The 25258-nt window shown below is 32.2% G+C and overlaps 1 protein-coding gene across 39 annotated transcripts in view; it reads right to left on the bottom strand.

Annotated features, from left to right (window-relative positions):
- The window catches only part of Rims2 (regulating synaptic membrane exocytosis 2), a 427098-nt gene that overhangs the window by 189807 nt on the left and 212033 nt on the right, over nt 1-25258 (bottom strand). For 17 of the 39 annotated variants that reach the window (XM_069991233.1, XM_069991239.1, XM_069991198.1 and 14 more), the window contains 6 exons: nt 24993-25060; nt 23044-23163; nt 18447-18546; nt 17086-17209; nt 11609-11655; nt 9376-9488 (listed from right to left, as the gene is read on the bottom strand). In XM_069991233.1, the coding sequence (XP_069847334.1) occupies nt 9376-9488; nt 11609-11655; nt 17086-17209; nt 18447-18546; nt 23044-23163; nt 24993-25060 (572 nt within the window). Of the gene's footprint in view, nt 1-2665; nt 2714-9375; nt 9489-11608; nt 11656-17085; nt 17210-18446; nt 18547-23043; nt 23164-24638; nt 24848-24992; nt 25061-25258 lie in introns of all 39 variants that reach the window. The other 22 variants (XM_069991196.1, XM_069991231.1, XM_069991197.1 and 19 more) reach the window with 3 other exon arrangements.

Raw genomic sequence — 25258 nt, 5'->3', positions numbered from 1 at the left:
CATCCAACTACTGAATTCCTTTGACTTACTGGTGATGACCTCCTGCATACATACTTCACACCTTTGCTCCTAGCTAGCTGATTCTCCTTTACAAGGATCCAGGATAACTATGGCTTCGATCCATATCTTTGTTTATAATTCATCATATCCCTGACCACTATCTTGAAACTTAAATGTAACCAGAAATTAGCCTTGAGAATTACAAGTAAAAACGAATTCTGGTTACATATGAAACACTGATGATTCAGTTCCAATTCCATGGTAGCTTTGTGGAGTCCCTCACTTCATATTCTAGAGAATGAGAGGCTGACAGTGTAAAAAGATATATAAAATTATTTCTGTCCCCTCCATTTATTTTTGCTAAATGGCATTATCCTTTTTTAGAAATAAAGGTAATAAATACTCAAATCTTAAAGATTCTAATTATAAGCCCTTACAATGTGGTACATTTCTACATTCAATTTAGGTATTATTGCTTTCATGTAACAAAAGATTTTCTAATAGAGCTACTAACCTCAAAAATACACAAGTGAGACAAGTGTTCTCAAACTGTATTTAAGAAATCTCCAGTAGCAGTATTATTTGTCTTATTTACTAACCACTTATAAATTCCTGGGCCTACCTCTTACCTACTGAATCAGAGTGGGACTTTGGAATTTAAATTAATAAAACTTCCAGAGGATCCTCATGACCTTAGACCAAAATATCAATAACTTGGAGAAAAAGTCTTAATATTTGAAAAAGGCCAAATATTTATTTCTGAACAATAATAGAATATAGATCTAAAGAAGAATAAGTGAGGAGATGAGAGACTAAACGATTCCTGGTAAAGTCATGAAAAGAAATAAAGAAAGAAATGCAGGAGATGCCTCTTTGTACATGGATTAAAGAGATGTAGAGAGTGTCACCATTTTTTAAAATATGTGATCAAGGTCTATGAAATTTCTAATATTTTCTATTTTCCATTTTCAATGCTTATAGTTTTAATTTTTGCAAGATATTAAAAATTCTTTTCAAGTGATCATAATATGACTACCAGGAACTTTTAAGGGTGAAAAAAGATTCTGAAAGGTTAAGTTTTTTTATGAAAATTTTACAATAGAAAAAGAAATAGCAATTATAGGACTAGGTTAAAAACAATTTGAGCAAATTATTGATTTGTGAGAATTTTGAAGGACACTAAGCACTTGTTGCCATCTTCATAGGCAATAATTTCACTCAATAAAATAATTAAAATTAAACACTTGAGTTATATATCAAACATCTGATAATAAGTATTCTTTGGAGATTTTCTTACACTAAAGAAAACAACAAAAATCACTTGCTAATATTATCCATTTCTCATTGAAATAGACATTAGGATAGATTTTCATTTTTACTTGTTCTTTATAATTAACTAAATTATGTTTTCCAAATAAATGAGTATTGAAATAAATTTGATAGGTTAAAAGTACATTTAATTATAATGATTATTTGATCAAAATGAATCTATTTTAAAAAGCTGCCTTAAGTTGGATAACCCTTAAGTTAGTAAGTTCCTTTAAGTTCAATAACCCTAATTTTCATTTTTATTCAGCAAATGCATTGAAGTTTTTAATAGATATCCAGTTAACATATCTTAATAGTTAGGATATTTTACCATATTCTTAATTTTTCTATACTTTTGAGTAAATAATTAAAATATTATTGGTGATTTTCCCTCAAATGTAACATATATCTTCAAAATTCTATTCATGACAGTCCTTATATTCAATGTTTTTTTTTTACTAAAAGCCTTGTTATCATTTTAATTGTATAACTGTTATTTCATCATTACCATGTAACCACTTAAATTTTCCTAAGTAGAACTTGAACAGCATAAATACTTTATAGTGTACAATATTAACTGGAATGATTTTATTATTAAGTATGAATAAAATAAGCACTATTCAAAACCAACAAATATTTTTAAAAACATGCAGCAAAGCAAGGAAGGAATAATACTACTTTCTTAAAAGAAATACTATATTGACATTACTTTACCACGTAAGGGTTTCCTAATGAAAAGAGACAAATAACTTGTACCCAAGTATTATGGTAAAATTAAATGGAGTAATAGAATAAAAATGAAATAAACTTAATTCAATTTATTTGGATTGTCATTTTTTCTTTCAAAGCAATTTGCTTTCCAAAATTTAGAATTTATCATATTAAATTCATACTTTAAATATAAGGTACAAATATATTTGCCAGTCTCCTCAAGGACTCATTGCTTGGAAAATGCAAGAGAATGTAGATGTCATGTGGTATAATGAATGATTTAAAGAGACAGCAACCTTAGTGAAATAAGAGAAAAATGTCCAAAAATATAAAATTAGAAATTTTAAAAAATGTTACATACATAAGTAATAACTACAATAAATCTACATTTAATGCCACTTGGAACCCTACAAGTTTTGGTATTTTGTCTTACAAATCATTAAAAAAAAGATTGTCTCTTTAAATTTTTTTCAGTATTCTAATCCCCATGCAGAATTTTACAAGCTGGCTCTAAAATGATTTGAAAGACAATAATATGGTTTGGAGCAACATACCAAAGGAAGTTTTCCTACTACGCATTTTCCAAAAACATACAAATAGGGGATAAAACACACTTTAGTTTCTATCAGGCAGACAAGGCCTTTACCTGAACCCTAGGAACAAAAGGCGTTGTTCTTCTACTAAGGCTTTGGCTCTGGTAAGCAAAATTAAAGAAAAAAGCAATAAAACAAAACCAAAAAAGACAACACACTGGAACTGAAAGACCAAAAGTACAAATGAACACATAAAACTCTCCTTAAATATATTATATCCATGAGAATATCTTAATCAAGTACTTCCATGTAATGAATTGATATTGCTAACTTCTAAAATATATAAAAGCTATACAAAATATTAGAATTTATTTATCAGTTTTTTTAGCATGTAGTCAGCATGAGGAGTTAAGATTGAGTAAAATAATATATTCTGGCTTGTGTACTTGGAAATAAGTATACTTATAATTTATAGAATTAAGAAATAGATTTTACCCTTATAAAGCCTACGGCACCGATGGAGAATTGGGTCCAGGACCCTGACAACTACTGACTCTATGGATGCTCAAACCCCTTATTATAAAATAGCATTGTAATTATGTAAAACATACATTTTCCCTTCTGTTTTAAGGCATTGCTAGGTTACTTGTAATAACTGCTAAAATGTAAATGAATGTATTATTTAGGGGACAAATATAAGACAAAGGTCTGTACATGGGGCTGGGAAGGTGGCTCAGTGGTAGAGCGCTTGCCTTGCATGCCTGAAGCCCTGGGTTCGATTTCTCAACACCACATCAGCAAAAAGCAAAAAGCCACAAGTGGCGCTGTGGCTCAAGAGGTAGAGCGCTAGCCTTGAACTGAAGAGCTGAGGGACAGCGCCCAGGCCCAGAGTTCAGGCCCCACGACTGAACCCCCCCCCCAAAAAAAAGGTCTGTACATATTCAGTCCAGATACTATTTTTTTTCAAAACACTGATTTACAGTTGGTTGAATTATAGATACAAAAACCCACAAAATGAAGGGCTAATGGTACATAGAAAAAAAGTTATAGTTAAAAAGAAATGAGATGGAAAAATGAAGAACTATATGAAAATAATGAGATCTTGTTATTTTCATATAGTTCTTCATTTTTCCAAACCTTTATTAACAGTTTAAGTTTATTGTCTTGTGATATTCTTAACAACTGAAGAAAGTTTTTGTTATTGTCTCCAACATGCAAGTGAGAAAACAGATAAAAAAGTTTATATATTTGCTCATTTTTAAACAGCAAGCTAATGAACAAATTGAAAATAAAATGCAGTTCTGAGTCAATCCACTTATTTTAAATTCTTGAAATTAAATTTTATCTCTCTTTCTTCTTTTACTTGGAAACCATTTCTAAGAAATACAGTAATCAGAATTCAGGATTGTCCATAGTTAAATCATGAAGAAAAGCAGGCTTATATCTATGGGTCTAAGAAAGGACTTAAAGAGATTTAATTCTACTTCCTTCATCAATATTCCATCCCATTCCTCACATTTCATATGGATATATCTCTGTCCCTTTCAAAGTCATAATAGGTAAGAGTTTGCTTCTTTCTATTTTTTCCATTTTTTTAAATTGTGAAAATACCTTACAGAGGAGTTACAATTACATGGGCAAGGTAATGAGTACATTTCTTATCAAGCATTGTTGCTTCTCCTTTTTTTCCCCCTACCATCCCTTCCCTCCCACCTCCACAACTACACTCTCCCCCCTCTTTCTTTTCTTTTTCTTTCTTTTCTTTCTTTTTCTTTCTTTCATTCTTTCTTTCTTTCCTCTATTTCTTTCTTGCTTTCCCTCCTTCCTTCCTTTTTTTCTTTCTTTCTTTCTCTTTCTTCTCTTCTTTTCTTTTCTTTCTTTCTCATTGTGACATGAAAACAGATAATGAGTACTAGGAGGACTAGGAGGACTATGGCCCAATTCAACTATCCATAGACAAGCACTATTTAAGGCATAAATCTAAAATCTGAAAAAAAAACAGACTTTTTAAATACCAGACAATAATTCAATTATGAATAATTTTTCTCTCTGTTTCCAAATCAAAGAAGTCTTATCTAAACTACTTTCATTTTACTATAAAGCTATGCTTAAAGGAGGAAATGTTCAAATATGGAGTGTGCAAATGATAGCTGCCTATATAACCATGGGTGGAAAATCAGCAGAAAATGAAAGGGCAGGGGTTGTGAAATTCATGATTAATAGACAAGCTGAAAAAAATGGCTAACAGTGTATCCTCAAAATAGACTTCACTTTCCCTATTTTCAAGCATATTGTTTTAGATCAAATATTAAATATTATATATAAGTAAATTATTTATGTAGTACTTCATAGAATGACTTTAAAAAATAAATGACATTTTCAGATTAATCTTTTAAAGCAAATGTTTAATCATCTTCTAAAAGGATCTCAACAAGCAACTCAGATTTCTAAAGAAAATATATTTAATCCTTTTATGTAATGCTTTGAGAATATAACATTTTTGAAAATAATTTAAAAGATTAAAATTAGACCTTGCTCATGTAATTGTAACCACTCTTTACAGTATTTTTACAATAAAAAATATAAAAAAAGATTAAAATTAGAAAAAGCACCCTTTTGTTTATAGAACATTTGTCAGACTCAGTAATTTCTACAGAGTTGTGAAAAAGACATATCTACTTAAGTCACTTATTCTCCTCAAGTAGTTATTTAGAATGAATAGTTATAGTATTGATAAAAAAAAATGGAGTCCAAAATTACTTTTAGAAAGTAACGAATTAACTATAGCCACTTACAGCCACTTAGCAAACAATACAAAACAACCATCAATAAAAAAGAATTGTGTAGGGCCTGGGAAGGTGGCTCAGTGGTAGCATGCTTGCCTTGAGCTAAATAGCTTAGGGACAGTGCCCAGCCCATAGTTCAAACTCTTCGACTGACCAAAAAAAAAAAAAAGAAGAAGAAGAAGAATGTGTAATGTACTCTATGGAAAGAAAGAATTCTGAGCCTTTTCTCACTTTAAAGAAAAGATTTAGCTAGGTGCTGATTACTAAATTCTGTAATCTTAGCTACTCAGAAGGCTGAGATTTGAAGATCGTGGTTCAAAGCCAGCCTTGTCAGGAAAGTTTAGAAAAAAATCTTACTTCTAATTAGCCACTAAAAAGCCAGAAGAGAAGCTGTAGCTCAAGTGTTAGAGCACTAACATTGAGCAAAAAAGTTTTAAGCCCTGAGTTTAAGCCCCAGAGCATGCGCTCACTTGCTCTCTTTCTCTCTTTCTCTCTCTCTCTCTCTCTCTCTCTCTCTCTCTCTCTCTCTCTCTCTCTCTCTCTCTCTCTCTCTTTGTCTCTCACACACACAGATTGAAGTTGTATTTTTCTTGATACCCTTTCAAAAAGGAATGCGACTATAAGCTAACTTTAAAATATTAACAATTACAAAAATAATCATCTGAGGGAGAAAATGGTTAAATTCTAGAATACAAAAGTTTTAAAAAATCAAATAAGGGAGATTTGTCAAGGAAAGGATTAATATACAGCCCAGGTACATAATTTGAGTTTATGCTGATTTTCCCACCAAAAATACTAATGGAATATCCATATATTTATGTCTGAAGAGAAAATAAATTAGGCTCAGAGCATTTTTTAAACAAATTTTCAAAAGATAATCAGAATTTTCAAAAGCTTAAACAATTATCCAAAGACTGATGAAAGGGGTGACATTAATCAAGACACATATAATGTGCATTATTAATACATTTTGTATTTGAGAAATTATCAGTTCATGAACTGACATAAATATATGGGGAAGATCAGTTCATATATTATACAATTGTATTTTTCTCAGGCATTACCAATGGTTTTATAAATGAAGTACAGGCCTAAGTAAACCCCACTCAGGTACAATAGAAGAAAATGAGAATGTAATGTTGTCTTACAACTTCTGAAGTTTTTCTAAAAGAGTAATACATATTGACATTCTTTTACCTGTGCACCATCACAACAAATCAAAATTGCCTTTAGGGTGTTAAGAGTTTTGAGTTTTGTCATAGATGCAAAGAATATGAATACAATTAATAAGTAATACGAAAAGGAAATACATTCTATCTTGTTCACACATATTCTGGGTGACCAGTACAGTCAATTGTATTAGTTGTCCTAGTTCTGACCAAGGCTCAAAATTAGCATATATGTTTTAAATAAATGCTTGGACTTTAATTTGGTTAAAACAAACAAACAAACAAAAACAGCCAAAAAAATCAGAGACAGCAAATATTATATAACTGAGTTAAGTTAAAGTAAAATGTTAAATAGCTATTAAAATGACAAGAAAAAGTTCACTCAAGATTCAGAATCCATGGAACTAACATATATTATAGATAAAAGCAGAATTCAAAATTGTATCATATGTCAATCTTAGTTTTATATACAATAGGAAAAAATAGAACTCAAAAGAGCATTACAGATATAACTTAGTTTTGCTTAATATTTTATAGGTTGTAAATGGTCATAGTTTAGCAGCAGGATTACTACTGACTTTTACCTTTGATTTTTTTGTGTACTTTCTGGATTTCTAACAATAAATATTCCTAAGATTTATAACCATTGTGTTTTATATGTTTGAATGCTGTGTGTGCATAATTTCAAAACATATACAGTTAGTTCACTAAAATCATAAGAATCTGTCATAAGAAAAATAAAATGGCATGCATACTAAATTACTACATAGATTTTTTTAAAACCATCACTCATAAATCTATAGGCTATCATCTGTATCAGTAAGGATATTAGAAATGAAACAACTTTATAATGCTTCTAAGTATTTAGTAATTATATCTTTATACTACATTAATTTTGAGTCATGAAAAAAATAGTTTGAAATTTCACTAAATTATAACCCTTTGCTCCTCATCTTTCTCTCCTAGTCCACTTAGAATTTGAAATAACAATTAAGAAATTTAAAATCTGAATGCTCCCCTACCAATGCAAACAACTATATACCTAAACAAAAACACACAATACACAACACACACACACACAGAGACAGAATTTGGGTACTGGCATCATCCAGTCCCCTTGCTTCTCCAAACGTAACTTAAAGATGAACTATTTAAATAGAAATATAATTAAAAAATAGCCGGGTGCTGGTAGCTCACGCCTTAATCCTAGCTACTACAGAGGCTAATTGTGAGGATCATGGTTCAAAGCCAGCCCAGACAGAAAAGAGGAAAGTACATGAGACTCTTATCTCCAATAAACCACCAGAAAACTAGAAGTGGCACTGTGGTTCAAGTGGTAGAGCACTCGCCTTGAGCTGAAGACCTAAGGGACAGTGCCCTGGCCCAGAGTTCAAGCCCCATGAGAGGGGGAAAAAACAAAAAAAGCTAATATTTATTAGTTTCCAAAGAAAGTAGAAGAAATCACACAATTTTGTAAATGAGAAATATATATATATATATATATATATATATATATATATATATATATATATACAAGAGAATAAGTAGAAGGATCCTATTTATTGTGGGCTATGTCTCTCAAATAAAAAAGTTCACTGTACTTAGAAAACAATAAAGAAAACTTACTAACAGTATCCCTCTAGTTTCGTAGATAACTCCTGTTATTGTCAGCATTGTGGCCAAAATTGTTCCAGAAAAGACATGTTTACTAAATTCTCCAATAATTTTTAGTATCCTAATTTTGTAAGAAAAATATTTCTGAAAAATAAAACTGTCCCTTCTGACTAAAACTGAAAGAATTCCTCAGCTGATTAAATAAAAAGTTATCTAATTATTCTTAAAATATCAGCCCTAGTTTAGTTTTTAACTATAAAATTTTTCAATCAAATTCAGTATTTGAATTTTGAGTACCTAAATAGGACTTTAGGACTCAGATGTTTCATGTGTAATAATTACCAATGTTACTGAAAATTAATGCAACTGAATAAATTTGAATGTATTAAAATATTACAGTGCTCTCCAAAGAGAACATGAATGAATCAACTGAATAAAAATAAGCTACTCAGAAGGCCGAGACTTGAGGATCATGGTTCAAAGTCAGACCAGGCAGGAAAGTTTGTGAGAATCATCTCCAATTAACCATCAGAAAACAGGAAGTGGTGCTGTGGATCAAAGTAGTAGAGAGCTAGCTTTGAGCAAAAGAGACAAGGGATAATTCCCAGGCCCCGAGTTCAAGTTCTATCACTCCCCCCACTAAAATTAATTAATTAATTAATTAAGGACTTAAGTTTGCAAAGATCGTCTAACACGTACATAATTCCAAATGCATAGTTTAGTTTTCAGATTTTTATTAGAAAATGTGCAAATGAGGAATCACCTAATAGGAAATTAACTATGAATTAAAGCCTATTATATATCACAACCTTGTATTTTAATAAAATATAGAAAATATGATTATTATAAAATTCATTTCAAGTTTCACTAAGGCTGAAACAAGAATCTATAGTTACTTTTCTTTTAAATACTACCTTTACATAATCCAACACTAGTATATCTTAAGCATTTAGGTCAATTTATAGTCATTTTTAAGTGTAGAAAAAAATCATGACCTTCCATTTTAAAATAATTATGAAGATAAAGTAGTTTTGATAACTTCATAAAAATCTATCTCTCATTCGATTCCAGGAAATCTAACTCTAATAAAGAAGCATTACAATAATCAAAACAATTTCAACTAATTAAACATTAAAAATGAAATGTTGTTAAAAGCCTAATTATGTTCAGATGAAATTTTCATTTTTCAAAATCTAGCATGATACTTTAAAAACACCATTAAGGTTCTGAAAAGAGAGATTAAAGATTACATACTGAAAGTTGTCCAGATAAGAACTGGGGAACATCTCTCAACATGCCAGGGCTCACGGGAGAGGTAACGGAAATAGAAGGACGGTCCATTTTCTGAGATTCAAATGAGCTAGAACCTGAAACACATAAAGAATAATAAAAGTAGTTTTCTTCACTATTTGAGAATCCCTTCCATATTTCCTATAAATTTCATTGTATACACCAATTTCTTAACCACAACATTAGAAATATCCTTACAGATTTCCTTGTTGTTATTGTTAACAAAGACATAAACCAACAAAGAAACTAAAAACTGGTATATATTTTAAATGTTAAATATGTAAGTATTAGAATGTCCAAAGTCATTAAAAATTTCTAGAAGATAGCTTTGTAAAACGTGTCTTAAAGAATATAATCAATCAGATTCTCAAAAGGAAGTGAGGAGTATTAAAAAAAAAAAAGCCAGAATCATAACACCCAGTAGTTCTTTAAATGAGTGTCTTTCTGTGAAGAGAAAGGAACAAATGGATAGAACTGAGCATAATAGGAAACTGGAGAAATTATGGGTCTAGAATTCTGAACTATGCATTCTAACATTAATAAAGTATACAAACAAAGATTTAGGTAAGTAAAAAATAAGAGGTATGTTTGAGGAAGATGGTTTTGTAAAGAAAAGAGAAAAAAACAGTTGAGAACATGTAGAATTCAATAACACAATAACAGTAAAGACTACAAAAAGAAGGAAGTCAGGTGATCACATGAAATAACAACAACAAAAAAGATATCTCCAGAGTAAGAGTTGTAGCTTAGGTGACATAGCACTTGCTTCACATGCATGAGACCATGGATTTCATTCCCAGCACCACAGTGAGGACAAGAGAAAAAGAGAATAAGGACTGGTTCATGCCTATAATCCAAGCTTTTCAGAAGGCTGAGATCTGAGGATCACAATTCAAGATAGCCAGAGCAGGAAAGTCCGTGAGACTCATTCCAATAAACCACTCAGAAAACCAGAAGTGGAGCTGTGGCTTAAGAGGTAGAGCGCAAGCCTTGAGCTGAAGACCTGAAGAACAGCATCCAGTCCCAGAGTTCAAGCACCATAACCAACAACAACAACAACAACAAAAAATCTTTCTTTTATGTGATCATGATCACCACTGTGTTGCCACTGAATTATTAAAATAACCCTCTCCATTGTATTTCTGCCTTACCCTTTCACTCCATCTGACCTACTTTCAATATAGTAGCTAATTTTTAAAAGATAAATGTTTGCTTAAAAGAATTCTCTATACATGTAGAAAATTGTATGTGAAATATTCCCTCAGAGGCAACTGAAAACAACAAAAATCAGTCTTTACAGTGGCTTCAGAAGCATTATGTAACTTGGGTGCCCATTACTCCAGCATCCTCCTTTCTAATGTTCTCTCTCTTACTCAATTCATCCACAGTGGCCCTTTTCATGTCTCCTTAAAGGCACCTTAGACTTTCCAGTCTTGCACAATAACATGTGATCTCTGTATCCAAAAGCTTTTCTACAGACAGACACTCTTTCAAAAACATTTTCCCAAAGCTTTCTTTTAGTTTGGACGATCCCAATCAACATATTTCAACTTACAGCTCCTCTTAAGTTACAATATCCCTTACTCTATTCTAAATCGTTTCCAATCAAACTTAGCTGATTAGAAAACAACTAATTTAAGATATGAAACAGTCTCAAATAATTAAATTTATGTATTTAGAATTACTGACACATATATCTTTATTGTTTAATTACTATTTTGATGTTAGGTTTGAACTACTATTCTACATTCCAGAACTATAAATGAGAATAAATTACAAATTTGTTTGATACAAGCATTTCCATCTACAGACCAGTATTGTGGCTACCAAGCATGAAACTTTAAAACTGGAGGAAAGTTTGGGAGTGAAACTGAAAGTGATAACCTTTACTGTGATGATGGCTTCACAGGTATATGTGTCTGGCAAATTTGGTTAGTTATGTAATTCAGCTGCATACAGTGTATTGTAATACCTTAATAAAACTATCTAAAACTCCATACTAAATTCAATTGTGGTTAGTGTAGAATTTTGTTCTTTTTCCCACAGAGACATGAAATGATTTTATATATTTCATCTTTGTATGATGATTTAGATTTTAGAAATGTACTTGTATTTCATTAATAAAATACTTCATTTGGCCTTTGATGAACAGCAGTATCAATAGCATATTCTTCTAGGGAAAAAAAATCAAACTTACTGGACTCCATTTGTACATGTGTGCTATCAGGTATTCTAGGTATATCTCTGAAATGATAGAAAAAAAGAACAAGAAACTTTCAATAACTAATGCAATGACTATTTTAATCATTATTAAGCTATATGATAATTGGACAGTATCAAATGAAATAACTGTGAATGGTAATGGTATCCTAAAAGTAAGAAACAACAAAGTAAGTACTTTCTGGCTAACAAAATTAAGACTAACCACAAATATTTTAAAGGAATTAAAATGTATATGTATCTATAGGATAAGTTTATGAAAACATACACATTATGTTCTATATGTCTCTCTATTCAACTTACAATCTAAAAATTTTTGTATCTAAACATTGAAATTCCATGCTACTCATTATTTATACCTTCTGCTAACCAATACAGTTTTAACATTCCCATGGCAACTAGAACTTTGAAATGTAGTTACTTCATTGGGGAAAAAGGCAAATATATATACACACACATATATATATAATTAATTTACTTTATTGTTATTATAGAGGTGATAGAGGGGTTACAGTTACATATCTCAGGGAATAAGTACATTTCCTTTCATAGAGTGTCATATATTTCCTCATTCAATAAAGCTTTTAAAGTTATCTTGTAACAATATTTCCATGGAAAAAATAATTCATTCTTAAGTTATAATTTTAATATCTTGAAGTAGTTGTACAAAGGAGTTACCATTTAACAAATCAGTATATAAGTACACTGCATATTGATCAATCCATTGCTTTCATCATTCCACGTCATCCCCCCAATGCAAATGCTCCCCTCAATTTTCTTAGTTTCATAGGATATGCATTAAGACTGAATTCTCCCTTTCCTTTTTCAACTCATTCATCTATACCCCCCTGACCTTGCCCCCAAACTTTTTTTTTTCGGTCGTGGGCTTAAACTCTGGGCCTGGGAGCTGTCCCTCGGCTCTTCAGCTCAAGGCTAGTGCTCTACCACTTGAGCCACAGTACCACTTCCAGTTTTCTGGTCGTTTATTGGAGATCACAGTCTCACAGACTTTCTTGCCCAGGCTGACTTTGATCTGCAATCCTCTGATCTCAGCCTCCTGAGTAGCTAGGATTACAGGCATGAGCCACCAGCTCCTGGCACCCCCACACTTTTAAGCGATAGTTTCCTGGTATTCATTTTGTTGGACTGTGAATTTGTTTTTCTAAGGAATTATACCATTTAAATTCTCTCCTGCAAATACCATACTTTGGTTAATACATATGTGAATACCTGCATACAACCCCACATGTGTTTACCTGCGTATTTATAAATTAGCTCTAGTTTTCACAGATGAAAGAAAACATGCATCCTTTGTCTCTCTGGGACTGATTTATAACACTTAACATTATTTTTTCCAGATCCATACATTTCTTTGCAAATGATGTAATATCATTCTTACTAATGGATGAGTAAAATTCTATTGTGTGTATAGACCACATTTTCTTGATTCATTAGTCCATCTAAGGGCATCTAGGCTATTTCCATTCTGAGGTTATGGTGAATAATGCAGCAGCAAACATGGCTGTGCAAGTGGTTCTATTGTATCCTGATTTGTAATCATTTGGATAAATGCCCAAGAGTAGTATTGCTGGATCATGGGGTATGGTTTTTGTTTGTTTGTTATGTTATTGTTGTTGTAAAGGTGGCATACAGTTACATGAAACACTGTTACAATTACATAACATGGTTCTTTTTGAACAGTGTTACCTCGTCCCTAGTTTTCTCCCAGACTTTCCCTCCCTATACCTCTTCCCAACAGATTGTATAGTTAATTTTCAACATGGTGTTTAGAGAATATCACTGGTGCATTTGTTCCTCCTTTGTCCCATTATTTCTGTGCTATGTCATAGTTTTATGTTTAGTTATTTTGCAGAACATCCAAATTGCTTTCCAGAGTGGTTGTACAAGATTATATTCCTACCAGCAGAGCATTTGGACTCCTTTTACCCCACATATTCACCGGTGTCTGTTGTTGTTTGTATTCTTGCTAATAGCAATTCTAATTGGAGTGAGATGGAATCTCAGAATTGTTTTCATTTGTATTTCCTTCATGGTCAGAGATGTTGAACATTTTTTCATGTGTCTATTGTACATTTTTACTTCTTCAGAGAAGTGTCTAGTTTGTTTGTCTATTTATTAACTAGCTTGTTGATTCTTTGAGGGTTTCATTTCTTGAGCTCTTTGTATATTTTGGATATTAGACTGTCTTTTTAGCTTGTTAGTTTGATGCAATGCCATTTGTCAATTCTTTCTCTAATTTGCTGAGTACCTGGAATTTCACTCAGAAAGCATGTGCCAAGAAGGTCTAATGTTTCTCCTAGTTCTTCCCGTAGTAGTTTCCTGATTTCAGGTCTTACACTGAGGTCTTGATCCATTTTGAATTACTGCTTTTCTGGTTCAGGGTATTTTGTAGTTCCATGTAAGGTTTTGAATTGTTTTCTCTAACTCAGTGAAGAATGGCATTGGTATTTTGATGGGTATTTCATTGAATTTGAATTTGTAGATTGCCTTAGGCAGTATTGCCATTTCATGATATTGATTCTGCCAATTCAGAAACATGGGAGGTATTTTCACTTCTGAATATCTTCTTCAATTTCTTTTTAAATTTTCATTGTAGAAGACTTTCACTTTCTTGGTTGATTCCTACACATTTATTTTTTGAGACTTGCAAATGAAGTTACTTTCCTGATTTCATTCTCAATTTCTTTTGTGATTTTCTTTTTAATTTTTTTCCTTTCTATTTTTATATTTATTTTCTTATTGTCAAAGTGATGTACTGAGGGGTTACGGTTACAAAAGTAAGGTAATAAGTACATTTCTTGTCAAACTTATTACCCCCTCCCTCTCTTTTCTCCTACTTTCCCTCCTCCTCAGTCCCCCACTACGAAGTTGAACAGATCATTTCCAACATATTGTCTTGTGAATATTGTTCAATTTTTTCACCGAAGGAGTACAGAAAAGCTACTGATTTTTTTTGGACTGATTTTATATCCTACTACTATCCCAAAGTTATTTATCAGTTCCATGAGCTTGGGGGATAGACTTTAGATATCAGATTGTGTCATCTGCAAATTGGGAGAATTTGACTTCTTCCTTCCCTATTTAGATTCCCTTTATGTCACTCTCTTGCTTTACTACTCTAGTAGGAAATCCAACGCAAAAAGAGAGTGGAGAAAGTGGATATCCTTGTCTTGTTCCTGACTTAAGATGAAATGGTTTCAGTTTTCAACTTTTAGTATGATGTTGGCTGTAGTTTCCTCATAAACAACCTTTTTTATGTTGAATAATGTTCTAATTATTTCTAGCTTGTTCAAATCTTTTGTCAAAGAGGATGTTGGATGTTTTTAACTTTAGTTTATTGTAAGAGTGATGTCAGAGGGGTTACGGTTATATAAGTAAGGTATTGAGTACCTTTCTTGTTACCCCCTCCCTCATTTTTCTCCCACTTCCCGTCCCCCCACTGCCCTCCTCCAATATGTAAAGTTAATTTCCAACATGTTGTCTTGTAAGTATCGATGCTGCATTGATTCACCCTTTGTCCTTTGTCTCATCATTTTGTTATTCTACTTCCCTTCTCCCAAATCAGGTAAATATATATACAAGACACAGGGTACCAAAATAAAAAACAGTGACAACAGGGGACAAACCAGAGAGCAGGGGGGGTGAATAGAAGAAAAAGAAATAACTTCACACAGTACATTTAAAAACAGAAACAGAAACAAAAACAAAGAAACAACAAAAAAGCCCTCTTGTTTCCAAACCTTAGAACATATGACCATATAAAATGATGCTAAATCTAAATGAACTCCAATATATGGGATGCTGGATCTTGACAAAGGTTTTTTTCTGCAACTACTGAGATGATCACATGATTCTTTTCTTCAATTCTTTTAATGTGTTGTGTTACATTTATAGATTTGCATACACTCAACCAGCCTTTCACTCCTGGGATGAATTTCACATGATTGTAGCATATGATTTTTCTTGATTACTTGTTAAACTTGGTTGGCAGGTATTATATTAAAGAGTTTTGCATCTATGTTCATCAAAGAGATTAGTCTATATATCTTTATTTGTATTTTGTTGTTGTTGTTATTGAATCCCTGTCTGGTTTGGGGTAAGTGTAATACTGGCTTCATAGAATGAATTTGATAGTAATCTTTCCCTTTCTATTTCATGAAAGAGTTTGAGGAGTATTATTTAATAGTCTTACAGAATTCAGTTGTAAAACCATAAGGCACTGGAATTTTCATTGCCCTGACAGTTTCACAGCTGAATAGCAATACTTAATTGATGAGATAGGTAGCAAGTATCAGTCAGAAAATTATATAAGAGATTATAAATTGTTCAAATATTAAACAAAATATGACCTGAGAATGCTTTTAATACCAATCTGGTCAGTCCAGTTTTACAATATTACTGAAATATGAAAAGTCAAGATGAAATATGAATAAAGTTTTGCATGCTAGATTCACTGAAAGGAAATTTCAAGAAAATTAAACTAATAATCCAAATCATTATCTTGGGCATAAATGGAGATCAAAATAATATAATCTAATTATTCCCTTAGTGAATTAAAACTGGACATTATGAACTATGTAACTTGTGGGCAGGGACAGGCAGGAAACTCAGGGAAAGTAAAAGAAGGGTACCTATTACCTGATTCATGAAATCCTAACTCCTTTATACAACATCTTAATAATAACAATAAAATTACATTTTAAAAATGGACATTATTATTCTACAACAAAAATTTTCTGTAGTGTTCATACTAAAATGTGGTTACCCAAACAGAAACTTAATAATAAATTGATATCTTATGTATTTTTCTGCTACTTTTATTTGGTAAGTATATGTTTTGTATTGACAAAGAGACATTTTCTATAATCTCTATGGCAACACAAAAATAGTAGTGGGCTATTTCATTAATTCTCATAATTAAAAGGATATATTTATTATCATGTTTTAGAAATAATCAATGGTCAACAAATTACAAAGAATATTCTGGTTTTGGTCTCATTTGAAACCTCTTAATCACATGCCTTCTGGTTCTTTCTTTCACAGGTTAAACCTCTATTTTGAAAGAAGGTGATTTTTGGAGTAAAGTTGATCATCATTTATACATTATAGACAATACAGTTCATGCAACATACCTTAATGTTAATTTCTACAATAGTGCTTTCTCCTTATTAATGACTATAATTTATTTCATTTATTTATTTACAAATTGTTAAAATATATTTCTTCTTCTTTTGTAATTAACAGTATACTCTATCATAATCAAATAAAGAAAAGTTTATGATCCTTGAAAGATGTTTTTAGCACAGCAGAAAGGAAAGTTGTCTAAAAAATAATTTATATTCATAAAGTAGTCAGACCTTTTTGGACTGCCCAATAAAGTTTGCTTAATAGTAGTCAATTTATACACTTAACAAAGTGTTAAAACCAACTTACCCAATTGGCCTGGAAACAACAAGCTCTACTTGTGGCTCAGGTTTGGATTCTAGAATGATGTTGTACACTTCTTCAAATGTAGCTCCTTGCAATAGCCTTCCATTCCATTCTAACACTTCATCACCTGTAACATCAATGACACTAAGATAAGAGATAAAAACAACTAAAAATGTCAATGATCAGAAGAAAAAGAAAAAAATATATACAACTTGTCTCTAATGCAAATTCAAATTGGAAACAATTACAAAGATCATTTGTCTCTTTAAAGATTTTGTTACTCTGTACTCTAGAGTTTTAGTACATAGGCAAGTAAGTACCTAGTTTTTCAGTGAGTAAATTTCTTAGTAATGAATTTAATAATTAGAGGCAGGCCTGATAATGTATACCTGTAATCCCAACTACTTGGAGGATAAAGAGGATCACTGTTTGAGGAAAGCCAAGGTAAAAAAAAGTTAGTGAAATCACATCTCCACCTATCAGCAATCATGGTAGACCATGCAATGGTCTCGCTACATGGAAAATACCAATAGAGATCTCCATTCAAGGCTGGCCCAATAGCAATAATTTGCAATATGAAATCCTATCCACAAAATAATTACTAAGACAAAAAAGGGTTAGAGGTGTGGTTTAAGTGTTAAAGTACTTGTGTGGTAATTATGATAGTTGCTCAAACGCTGGTACTACTGAAAAATAAGAATCATAATCATGCTCATTATCATCATTATCTTATCAAATCATCTTCAACCATTCCGCCAACAGCACTCATTGTCCAGGTGATATGAAGTAACATATTTCAGAAAATTGACCTTGAAGTTTTTTCTTACATAGTGTTGTAATTTTTTACAAAGGAAAACTAAACCAGATGGAAAAATTAAATAAACTAATACTAGATGCAAATTAGGATACAATTAGGATAAAAGTATAAAATTAATAAATATGAAGTTTCGGTGTATAATATAACTCAAGAAATAATAAAAATGAGGGGCTGGGAAGTTGGCTCAGTGGCAGAGTGCTTGCCTCCCAGGCTTGAGGCCCTGGGTTTGATTCCTTAGTACCACATAAGCAGAAAAAGCCAGAAGTGGCGCTGTGGCTCAAGTGGTAGAGTGTTAGCCTTGAGCTGAAGAGCTGAGGGACAGCACACAGGCCCAGAGTTCAGGCCCCACAACCACCAACAATTAAAAAAAAAAAAGAAATAATAAAAATGAAATAACAGGTATAATTACACATTAATGAATAAAGATTTTCATATAAATGAAATGAACTCCTGATTATTGGCCAAATCATTTTAAATGAGAACAATTTTTTTCTAAATTATCCATGTTTAACCTTTTAAATGAAAATATCCAACAATAAAAACCTACCTGGCCTAAGATGTCCTACAGTATCAGCCAAACTTCCTTTTTTTACTTTGGTAATAAATGCACAGAGACGACCCGATTCAGTCATTTTTCCTCCTACAACCTGTTTAAAAGAAGAAAGTATTTAAGCTGTCATATTGCTAAAATGAACATAGTTGAGGATTTATGTAAAAAATATCTAGAACAAACTGTGGCTTCTAAAACAGTAATTTAATGTACTAAAAGCATTTCTTGAATAAAATGATGTTTCTGTTCAGAAAAGTTGATTCCTAAAAACCTATTCTTTTTACATATTCCCAATGTGCTATATTTAACACTTCGTTGAAAATGTTGCATACCTATAACAAATGTCTGATTCTTTCCTTAAAACAGAATTGTTTTGTGATTTCCCCAAACACAAATTAATATATATTTATATGCATATATATATCAATACTTCCCAGTAATAAGTGTTAAAAACTATTAAATAAAATTTTCTGTTAAGTAGTCCAGAATTTTTCATTAAAGATTGATAAACTTGTATTATAGAAAAGTCCTTTTTTCTTCTCTATTTGGGATTAGTATGTTTTAATTTAAAGAAAAAGATTTTTTAACTTAGAGAAAATGTATTTTAAGTTTTCTGTGATTTTGATATGAAATTTTCATTATTATAGGTATATTGATATGGCTAATAATGTGATGACCCTTTTTGAGAAAATTACAACATTTACTTAACCAGAAATAATGTAAACTTTAAACCATTTGTAGCCCAGATTTCCAACTTGAATGTTTCTTTAAAAATATCTTTTAGAAAATGGCAAAGAAACACATGAGGAAATGTTCATCATCCCTGGTGGTGAAGGAATTGCAAATAAAGACAACCCTGAGATACCACCTTACCCCAGTCAGAATGTCCCACATCCACAAATCAGCCAACGACAAATGCTGGAGGGGATATGGAGAAAGAGGAACCCTATTACACTGCTGGTGGGAATGTACACTTATACAACCACTTTGGAAAGCAGTCTGGAGGGTCCTTAGAAAGCTAAAGATTGACCTCCCTTACGACCCAGTCATACCACTTCTAGGCATCTACCCTGAACAACAGGAACCAATATACAAGGACACGTGCACCTCCATGTTTATTGCAGCACTGTTCGCAATAGCTAGGATATGGAAACAACCCAGATGCCCCACCACAGATGAATGGATCCAAAAATTGTGGTATCTATACACAATGGAATATTATGCAGCCATTAGAAATGACAAAATAATGGCATTTGCAGGGAAATGGATGGAGCTAGAAGGAATCATGTTGAGCGAGGTAAGCCAAGAAGGAAGAGACAAACGGTACATGGTCTCCCTGATAAGTGGATGCTAAATCCAAAATGTTAGGTAATATGACAAAACTAACAGGACTTAAGAAACAAAGAACTCCCACTCATCTGGTTGAACCACTACTAAATATCCCCATGCTGCTGATCACATATATGGTATATAACATGTGAGCACCGTTATATATTACAGACTGTGATAGACAATTTGCCCTAGGAAAGTTAGAATGAACTTGTGACTTTAAATGAGCACCATTATTCCACAAGACTGTGAATTTCCGGAAATTATGTAATCACTTAATCACAATCAAAAAAAAAAAAAAAAAAGAACCTCGGGGAAGGGAGGGAGGGAGGGGATGGTAGGGGGAAAACAATGGAGGGGGTAACAATGTTCAAGAAGAAGTGTACTCATTACCTCACTCATGTAACTGTAACCCTCTGTATAGTATCTTTACAATAAAAAAAAATAAAATAAAATAGAAAAAAAATCTTTTAGAAAAAGAAAAAAAATGTTAGAAGCTTGCTGGTGGCTCATGCCTATAATCCTAGCTATGAAGGAGGCTGAGATCTGAGGCTCATGGTTCAAAGCCAGCTCAGGCAGAAAAGGTCACAGATGCTTATCTCCAATTAACCACAAGAAAACTGATGCTGAGGATCAAAGTGGTAGAGCATTAGCCTTGAGTGAAAGAGATCAAAAACAGCACCCAGAGTCCAAGCCACACAACCAATCAAAAAAAAAAAAAAAAGTTAGGAACAAGACTGTGGAAATCATGTATGCATCTGTAAGGTATTAGTCTCTAACAAAATTAGTGTTGTGACTGACCAATCATCATTCAACCAATATATCAATTTCATACATGCAACAAATAACATTAAATTTACTGACTAAAATAAATAGATTTGTTGCTATTCTAAATTGAGAATATATCTGAAGGTAGAAATTACTAACATATATTGTCCTGTGCAACTACTCAACAACTACACTAAATTAAACTGCATTCAAATTCAGTTAAGACTAACAAATGAGGCCTGCATTTGACTCTTAAAAATTAAGTACAGAGGTCTTATGGGCTCAATCTGTATGTGAATTTGTTTCTTTTTTTAAATTTTATTTTATTATAAGGGTGATGTCAGAGGGGTTACAGTTACATAAGTAAGGTAATGAGTCATTGTTACCCACCTCCCTTGTTTGCTCCCACTTTCCCTTCTCCCATTCCCGCCCGACTCCCTCCCCCTTTTATCCCCCACTACCTGGCTCCCAAGTTGTAAAGTTCATTTCTAACATAGTGTCTTGTAAATATCGCTGTTGCATTGGTTCAACCTTTGTCCTTTGTCTCACCATTTTGTTAGTCCCCTTCCCTTCCCCAAATCAGATAAATGTATATACAAGACATAGGGTACCATAATCAAATACAGTGACAACAGGGGATAAACCAAAAGTAAAAAAAGAAAACGAAAACCGGGCACCAGTGGCTCATGCCTATAATCCTAGATACTCAGGAGGCTAAGATCTGCCTAGGCAGGAAAGTATGTGGTAAGCCTATCTCCAATAAACCACCAGAAAACCAGAAGTGGCATTGTGGCTTAAGTGGTAGAGCACTAGCCTTGAGCTGAAAAGCTGAGGGACAGCACCAAGCCCCAGGAATGGAGAAACAAAGAGAGAAAGAAAGAAAGAGAGGGGAGAAGGGGAAGGGGAGGAGAGAGGGAGGAAGGAGGGGGAAGAGAAAGAGAGAGAGAAAGAGAGAGAGAGAGAGAAAAGAAATTACTTCACACAGTATACTGAAAAATAAAAATAAAACAAAAAACCCTCTTGTTTCCATATCTTGGAGTTCATTTCGATTATCATCATTTTATATGGTCATATATACATAGCTATTGAGCTATTGTGATCCTCTGCTGGGCCCAACCTAGACATATAATTATTACAAATGAGGGAAACCATGGAGCCTGTGTTTCTTTGGGTCTGGCTTACTTCATTTAATAAGATTTTTTTCCAAGTCTTTTTCCATTTCCTTTATGTAAATATTTTTTAACTGGACTTAAGAAATCCAACCATAATTGTAAGTTATAAGTGCCATTGTACTATCTATGAATTGTTACTGAATCTTATAATATTCCAAACATTGCAATAAATGGTTGCACTCTGTTTTAACTTCATTTTATGAATTCAAGAATATTATTTTCCCTGTTGTACAGATGAGGAATTTGAAATTAAGAGTTGTCTAATGTTGGGCTGGGAAGATGGCTCAGTGGTAGAACGCTTGCATGAGGCCCTGGGCTCGATTCCTCAGCACTACATAAACAAAAAGAAAAAAGCCGGAAGTGGCACTGTGGCTCAAGTGTTAGAGTGCTAGCCTTGAGCTAAAGAGCTGAGGGACAACGCCCAGGCCCAGAGTTCCGACCCCACGACCGGACCCAAAAAAAAAAAAAAAAAAAAAAAAGAGTTGTCTAATGTTATGTAGCTGGTAACTACAATAATTGAAATTCAAGGCAAAATTTCCTAACCTCTGCATCGCATCTCTCTAATACTACACTCAGCAGAACTGGATTTAAATCCTTCTTCTTGTGACATAAAAAAATGACCTCTGTAAGCTGGTTTCTCTTCTGTGTTGAGTATTAAATAAGATGACCAATAAAAAATACTCACATGAATACCAAATACATAGTAGGCATCTGATAAATGTTAGTCACTCAATTCCACTGATATACACTTTCTACTATCTATTCAAGATATCTTACACTGCAACTTATTTCTAAAATCCCCTAAGGTAATTTTTTTTAGGTTTCTAAATTTAAAAAGTATTCTAAAGGCTAAGAATATACCTCAGTGATAGAACACTTTCCTAGCACATACAAGGCCTTGTGCACTTGATGTCTAGCACCACAAAAAAATAACAATAAAGAACAAAAAAATTATTTCCCTCAAACATCATTTTAATAAAAATGCTGTAATGTACATGTTACATTTCACAAGTATGCACAGTAATTTTAAAAAGCAATCATTTTAATATAAAAGTAGAAACTTAAAGAAAAAACTGTAAATTTAATCATTGTGTTTAGTTTTTCTGATCAGATTACTATTGCTCTCTTCCCAAATTACATGTATGACTATTATTGTAGAATAATTACAAATTCCTAAATAATACCTTGAAATTGTAAGTTTGAGAATTCTTCAAAATGAAATCTCCTTGAAGTGGTATAGGTAGCAAGAGTTACTAAATCCTTTGTCTTTCTCATAAATTTATAAAGTAGTAGAGAGCCAAAATGTTATACATTTTATTACATACCTTTAAGCCAAGCATTGCTCCTGAATCCCGAGGCACACTCCCATCTTTTAGGCGCTTATTCAATAAAATACGGCCAATTAGGCGATCTCCGTCTTTGGATGGCTGCCAAGTTACAGGATGCTGCCATATAGTATCAATAAAGAAAAAAAATAATTTTTTTTCTTGAGAAATATCGTACAATTTCTTTTAATTCTTTTAATTTTTTATTCTTTCTTTTAATTTTTTATTCTTTAATTCTAAAGTGTTAGGATTACACAAATCAGTTTACATTTCAAAATATTGATCAAAGAGCTTACTATATTACTCTTATCACCTGAATTTTATAATTTTAACTTTTTAATACAATTATGCTAAATTCATACAGAAATTATATGGATCTACAAATTGTTAAAAAATCTTTTTCTCTTGAAATATATGAAAGCACTTAACTACCTGATGAAGAATAATTAAAACCTCATGGGTAGAAAAGAAATATTGAAATTTTATGCAGTTGTACATTCTCAAAATGAGAACTGCTGTTTCAAATACTTGGAAAGTTTTGTTTTATTGCAAAATTTTTAAATCTCAAATATTTAAGTATGAAATCTAAACTCATGGTCATGGTTTTCCTAAATAGATTTCTAAATTAAAATTCTAAAAGGTGCAGTTACACATAACTTGAATCTGCTCAGGAGATACAATTATTCATGTGAGAATGCACACTTTATTTCTCATGTTGCAAAAGTTCCTTGATTTTTTTCAGAATTTTTATCTATTTAGTAAAATTGTAGTAAATAAGTCAAAGGTATCAATTGTTAAATAGCATTGAAAATACTACACTATTTCTCATGGCAGAACCAAGGCCTTTATAAATAATGACACCATTCCACTATGAATGTTAAGTCAAATAACAAACTAAATGATTTGTGTAATCATAGATTCACAGTTATCTACAAGTAACATGCATTATCTTCATGCAAAATTTAGCAAGCAAAAGACAAGTTCTAATCAATCACATCTGTATGGTTAAAAGATTTTTAAAAATCTCACTATTCTAAAAGCAAAAATAATAAATATGAAAGCAGGTGACAATGAATCTAATACTAATTAATACCACATTAAATGCAATGACAATAAATAAAAGAACAAAATGACAGTGAAAGGGAAAAAAGAAAAACAACATTTTCTGTGCAGACCCAATTAACTCCCTTTTGCCTGGGATTCAAACTATAAATAATTTAATTTTCATCCCAAGGAAAATTTATATAAGCAATCAAATAAGCCAATCCAAAAATTGTTTATCATTTACGGTTTATAAAAAAATAACCATGTTCTCCATGTGACTATAGACAAAAATTCCTTTGTTCCTAATTTTTGTTTTTATTTACTTTTTTGGTATGCTGTTAAACAATAAAAAAAAAAAAACAGCAAGACACACAAAGATTTTGATTTGGTTAGTTGATTGGTTTGGTTTTGTTTTTCTTTTCTGCACCTTATAAATGCTACATTAACCCTTGAAATGCCCTGTCCTTTTAATATGTTTTGTTTAATGAGTGACAGAGAGCAAACGAAGACCAAATGAGCAGGTTAAAAGGCAGGCTCCACAATCTCAGTACCTTATCACTATGGCTATGCTCCTCGTTAAGGGTTGTGCTACTACAGGTATCTACCCCAGAGTCCTTAATCTGAGGCTCAGACCATTCCAAATCCTCTTCCAAAGAGTGGCCACCAAAGTACATCATTTTCTTTTGTCTCTCAGACCTGGTGTTAGAATCCGACAAAACTGCCTGCTCACTAGTTTTTCTTTTTCCCTTTTGACTGTCCCCTACAGGCGTGGGATAAAAAAAAAAAAAAAAAAAAAAAAGATACAAAAAAAAAAAAGAAAGAAAGAAAACATGCAAAGGTGTAAATAAAAAAAGGAAAAGTGAAATGAAAACGGAAATTAAATAGTAAGGCTCCACATGTCTCACCAAAGACATTGGGGATGCCTCACTGCTATGCCAAGACGAATGGTCCAACCAGTTGTAATCCATGTCTCCTGTGAGAGTCAGACAGATAAAAGAATGTAGTAAAGGAGACAGTGGGAAAAAAGGACAGAGACATTATAAACCTTTTAAACTGTGTGATCCTGTCTAGTTTCTAAAATTCTGGCTGCAGCATTTATAATAAACAAGAGAAAGCTAAGATTGAAAATGAACAAAATTTATAGAATGCAGAATATACGGCTATACACACT

The sequence above is a fragment of the Dipodomys merriami genome, unplaced genomic scaffold, assembly GCF_024711535.1.
Source record: "Dipodomys merriami isolate MVZ:Mamm:240054 unplaced genomic scaffold, mDipMer1.0.p SCAF_4, whole genome shotgun sequence".
In the NCBI taxonomy this organism is placed as follows: Eukaryota; Metazoa; Chordata; class Mammalia; order Rodentia; family Heteromyidae; genus Dipodomys; species Dipodomys merriami.
This window is presented reverse-complemented; position numbering and strand designations above follow the sequence as displayed.